Source organism: Chrysochloris asiatica, unplaced genomic scaffold (genome assembly GCF_000296735.1).
Source record: "Chrysochloris asiatica unplaced genomic scaffold, ChrAsi1.0 scaffold00403, whole genome shotgun sequence".
NCBI lineage: Eukaryota > Metazoa > Chordata > Mammalia > Afrosoricida > Chrysochloridae > Chrysochloris > Chrysochloris asiatica.
Window position 1 is genome coordinate 475,739 of NW_006408921.1, and position 5,723 is coordinate 481,461.

General features: G+C 43.8%; 1 protein-coding gene across 1 annotated transcript; it reads right to left on the reverse strand.

Moving 5' to 3' along the window:
* Positions 1 to 1,117: 1,117 nt before the first annotated feature.
* On the reverse strand, positions 1,118 to 5,070 carry FAM83D (family with sequence similarity 83, member D). Its single transcript, XM_006876637.1, has 3 exons — positions 5,065 to 5,070; positions 4,813 to 4,937; positions 1,118 to 2,105 (listed from the first exon to the last, which is right to left on the reverse strand). Exons 1-3 carry the CDS (start codon positions 5,068 to 5,070, stop codon positions 1,118 to 1,120), a joined length of 1,119 nt encoding a protein of 372 aa, XP_006876699.1.
* Positions 5,071 to 5,723: the final 653 nt, after the last annotated feature.

Sequence of the window (5,723 nt, forward strand, 5' to 3'; positions counted from 1 at the left end):
AAGAAAAACTAGAGTATAGGCAAAAGCTTGCTGCTTTGGTAAGTTTTGTTTCTCAAATATAAAGATAACATTGATATTTACATTGCTAAGGAAGATATGGAGTCCTGGTATGGCACTGTAGGATAAGCACTGGACTGCAAAGTTGGCAGTTCAAACCCACCCGCTGCTCCTCAGAAACCCTATACAGGGTCGTTATGAGTTGGAACCAACTCGATGGCACTTAACAACAACAGCAAGGAAGATATGACCCTGAGGCTAGCTTTATGTCTTCTAACTATAACGTAGTTATTTTAACTCTTATAATTTGAATTGTCTTCTTCTCCCACCCCAACACTATTATTTTAAAAAAAGGCATAAATACCTATTTGGTGTGTGTATTTGTGACATAGTCCTGACATTAAGAGAAAACTACCAGCAAGCAGAGAAAAGGCAACCACCAGACCAGAGTTGTACATGCAAATATTTATTTTGTGCTGAGAACACATACATTATAAAGAAGAGACAAATTATTAGGAAAGAGAGGTAAATAGGATTTTGGCTTAAAAACCCCACAAAACTAGTGATTCCAACCTGTAAAACAGAAGCATACACGACTCAAGAAAAATGTAGAACGTATATTAGCCCTCACCTTAGACCACACATATTTCTTTCAGAAATATGGGTGTTGAAATTTTGCAAAAAACTGTACCTCTATTGTTTAAACTATAAAACCAACACCTGATGTGTTTGTTTTTTTAAAGCTTCTATCGAGTCAGCTCTGACTCGTGGCTACTCTATGTGTGTCAGAGTAAAACTGCTCCATAGGGTTTTCAAAGGCCGATTTAAAATAAAAAGAGAGTTGCCAGGCCTTTCTTCCAAGGCACCTCTGAGTGGACTCAGACCTTCAACCTTCTGGTTAACTGCCAAGAGTGTTAACTATTTGCACCACCCAGGGACTCCGATACCTGATTTAGGCATGACAAAAATAAAACAATAGCAATATACCATTTATAGAACTCAAAGAAATATCTAAAAGTCAAGGTGACTTTAGAGGTAAAAGAAAGCAATGCGGGACACGAGACCTTTTCCACAACAACAGGAAACTCTGCTGAGACTCGAGTCCCTGACCACTGAGCAATCACTGATAGGAGGGGTAAAGGGCTATGTCTCGGATAGTAAGCAAGTTAACTGGTGATCTGTTAAAGGGTCCTGAAGAAAAGCCGAGGTAGTTTTCTGTAAAGAATGTTCTTCTGGAGAGCATGGCCAGCATGTGGTTGAGCCGGGACCGGATCCCAGCAAAGTGAAGCTGTCTCTCTTTATTCAAGTTTCTGAACGAGTCTCTTAGGCACAGATCTAACTGGGGGGTGCCCAGGTACTTTGGGTAGCCAGGGTTGTGGAAGTCAGTGGCTCTCATGGATGTCTGGGAGCCAATGGAGCTTGCCACCGAGCCTTGGGAAGACAAAGATGAGGAAGACCTCAGACTGGATGATCTTGACACAGACATTTTTGACACTGGTGACCCTTCCTTAGACTGCACTCCCTGAGAAAGGAGGATACTCTCATCCACATCTGTCTGGGTGGTGGTTGACTTGGACCAAATCACGGTCTGAGAGCTGGCTACCCTGGTGGCGACAGTGGTTTGGGTCCCAGAGCACGCTGTGCTGACCCTGGTCTGTGTCCCCATGTCACTTACATGCACTGTTGGGAGCTCTTCTCCTGGCTCTGTTTGGGTGGCAACATCAGTTGCCTTTCTGCTCTCGAGTTCGTCCTTATGGCTGTTTAGGTAGTCTTCGTCACTGATGGTAGAGGACACAGAGTCGTGGTGCTTGGTCTCCACCCTGCCCTCGGTGGACACCACTGGTTCCAAGTCAGGCTTCTTGGGAGTACTCGACAGTCTGGCCAGCCGCAGCCTCAGCAGGTTGCCCAGTGTGAGTTCCTTGGATGGTGGCTTTTGGTCAACTAGATGGTCAAATTTGCTGCTGATCCGGAAGTTGGACAGGAGTTTGGAGCTGATGGGCTTTGACTGTGCATAAAGGATTCGGAACTCCAAATCAAAGTGTTCAACCACTTGGCCGGAAAGGATTACCAAGTTACTGCTATTTAACTTGCCATCCGTCCATGTAAAACTTCAGGAATAAAACAGATAGAAACTGGTAAGCAATTTTGGTTTACTTATTGTCATCTACAAAGTAAAGCTCAGGTATCGAATGATACGAGAGTCAGATCTTTGGTGATATTACCCCTACCATTTAGTTGAGAATTCAACTAGCCTTAACATGTACATATGTGTCCACATAAAAGTAAAAAGGTAAGTGTTTAACCATCTGTGAAAGCCTATACATCCCAACCTCAGGATTTTTATAAACTAGAAAGCTATTTAGTCCAGGAAGGCAACCGGCTGGTGACATCATCCCAGGATGCTGTGTGAGAACCTCAGTCAGGCTCCCTTCTTATGAATGAGTTGCTACCATAGGGTTCCTTGCTTCCTTCCCCCTCTAGTGCTGACATTTTCACAAAAGGAGACAATATTGCTATTCTAGTAATGATACCATTGCCCAAAATACATTTAGAGCTGAGGTGTGATCATCTGTCCCTATCTGTCTACATCCCTTTCCCTTCCTCTGGTAACAACTGATATGTAACCACCACCACCACCCCTCACATGAGAAGATGAGAAGACGTGCCTTTATGCACCCTCTCCACTCACTACAGGTGTGGCATGAAACCCAGGCGGGTCAGAGGTTCCTACCCCCTTGGATATAGAGACTCATCTTGGGCAGGCATGTAAACCAATGGGAGCCAATCACTTTTCAGAAACTGATAGGGAGTTGCTCTCATTGGGAAGTCATTGCTAAAGGCCGAAGCTCAGATCTTTGTTTTCGGATAGGGAGTCTGTCTGTGACTAAAGATCAATGAGAGAATAGCAAGACACCGAGGCAGAGTTCTGATCAATGTTACCGCCCCTTGGTCAATGGAGTTGGAAACCAATGATATCTTTCTATACATCCACACTGTGTGAATCAGTCATTTCATTTTACATAAAGTTTTTTGAGTTCACGTTCTGACTCTTGCAACCACCCCAACGGTACACAAAATGTGTGCCAGGAATAGGATTTTTTAAATGAGAGATCAAAAAAACACAGTACCAACTCTTATCTCTTACAAACAAGACTCCAGGCTGATGTAGATTGTACTTTATGAGAACTGCCTTCAAAACTTGAAACCATGTGGAACTTGGTTTGTTTCATATAGATCAGTCCTACTTTGGGTCAAAAGCTAGTTCCCTCCTAATATTAGTAAACTTCTTATGCAGTAAGTCTCAAAAGGGAGTCCTGGTGTGGTGCTGCAGTATAAGCACTTGACCAAAAGATCGCTCCTCAGAAACCCTACACAGGGTTGCTATGAGTTAGAACCGACTCGATGGCACTTACCAACAACAACAAGTCTCAAGAATGAGTTGGAATTTTGTTTTGAGCACTGCTGGTATTGTTTGAAAAGAAAGGCATCAGGAGTTTCATAACCCTAGTGCCTTGTCTTTCACAAACTCCACATCCCCACCTTTACCCAGGGCTGACACATAATTATCACTCTGGAATGTGCATTTCTTCAAAAATGTGGGTTTTGTTTTGAGCTCTACAGACACACCTCATGCATGCCATCAGACATCCTAACTACACCACCATGGCAGCCACATCAGTAAAAATGGCCCATCTGAACTTCTGAAGATTAGTGTTAACCCCTCATTATCCCCACCCTCTAGTCAACTTCCCTGTGCTTTCAACCTTAAGATGCTATTGCCAAAGGAAGACTGCAGAGGTGGGGTCAGAAACCTGGGTCAGTATGTTCTAGACTGAAGCGCTAAATGACAAGGCTGGAAGCAAAGTGAAGGATTTAAGTCTGAAGGTGACAGCTTCTGTTCTGCCTCCAACACTGTAGTTCAAACATACCCAGGTGAGACACCAGAGGACGGTAACTTGATTTCCGCTTCCTCTAGGAACAGCCATAGACAGCTCTGTCTCTACTGGTGGCCCCTCCAAACCATCCTTTTATTCTTCAACAAACCTCAGCCCGACTCCAGAGGAATCAATAGCCCAAAGAAGTGGAGGGGCAGCCCAGGCATGCTTTGATATAAAACATGCTTCTTCTTGTTGTTAAGTACCATCAAATCAGTTCCAACTCATAGTAACCCTATATAGAGTGTTTCCAAGGAATGGCTGTTTTGAATTGCTTACCTTGTGGTTAGCAGTCGAGTGCTTATCCTATCTTCTTCTTCATTTGTTTTTCATTCAAGATGGGAGGGCGATGGCTCCAGAAGATAAGCACTAGACTGAGAATCACAAGGTGAATGGTTCAAGCCCACCAACCACTCTGTGGGAGAAAGATGAGGCTTTCTGCTCCCCAAAGATTTAAAGTCTTGGAAATGCTATGTAGGATTGCTATGAGTCAGAACTGACTTGAAGGCACTTAACAACAACAATGGGAGATCCAATGATGACTCAGACACAGACCATGCTCACACAGTCTGGTAGGGGAGATAGAGCACATACATGAGGTACATGGTCAGAGCTGTGCTTTAGTAAGATGAATCTACTGGTATGTATAAAGTAGACTGGGGACAGGGGAGCAGCTGAGAGGTTATTAAAATGATCACAGTAAGGAGGATAGAGATGTGAAAGGCTGTTGATGAACCAATGTACACTCACTGACGCCCTCATGAGGAGAGCTTCGACATAATGGCTTTCTTGAGGAGGAAAAAATACACTTTTAGTGTTACATAACATGCATCTTCTAAAAAGTTTAAATTAATATACAATGAGCACATTAGAAACTTACCTGTAAGACCCTGTTGCCACTCGAATGCCATCAATTAATGTGAACTTTTCATGAACCTTCCCAACAATTTTTGTTCCTGACCGTGCGTAGTAGATGTTTCCCGTAATTGTCCGAACTGTCATCAGCTATTGAGAGAGTGGGAGACAGAGACATGAAAAATCTAGTGCCATGCTTCCAGTGAGTAATCATTAGGACCAGAGGACTTGAGCTACATTCCTAAACAAGTAAGCGTCATGCAGATGAACGGCTTACGGTCATCAGTGAGTACTAACACTTATGAGGTACTAGTCCAATGATTCTTGAGACTCAAGTACAGGTATGCCCTGCAAATGCTACTTTTTTGCATTTAGCCCATCTTCTCAGGTAGCCTTTTCTTGTATTTATTTTTGAGATTCTTAATTCACATGTAAACGCGCTTGAAAAGAAGAATCACCTTTTGGGCATACCAGACAACAGAAACATGGGGGATAAGATCACCAAGGAAGTGATCTTATCACTAGTCATAAACATTGCTGCTACATGCTGCGGAGTCAGTTCCCAGGCTGTAAACCTTTAAGGGAGGAGAAATAGTGGTGCTGTAAGATAAGCCCTGGTGTGGCACTGTGGGTTAATGTGCCAGACTGCAAAGCTGTTTGCACTGCAAGGTTGCTGGTTCAAGCTCACCAGCCGCTCCTCGGAAACCCTATCCAGGGTAGCTATGGGTCAGAACCAACTCAATGGCACTTAACAACAACAAAGATAAGCCTGGGCTGCTAACCGCCGTACAAGCCTGCCAGCTGCTCTGTGGGAGAAAGATGAGGCTTTCTACTCCCGTAAAGATTTACACCCTTGGAAACCCTGTACAGGGTTGCTATGGGTCGGACCCGACTCAACGGCACTTAACAACAACAACAACAACTAGATTAGGCCAC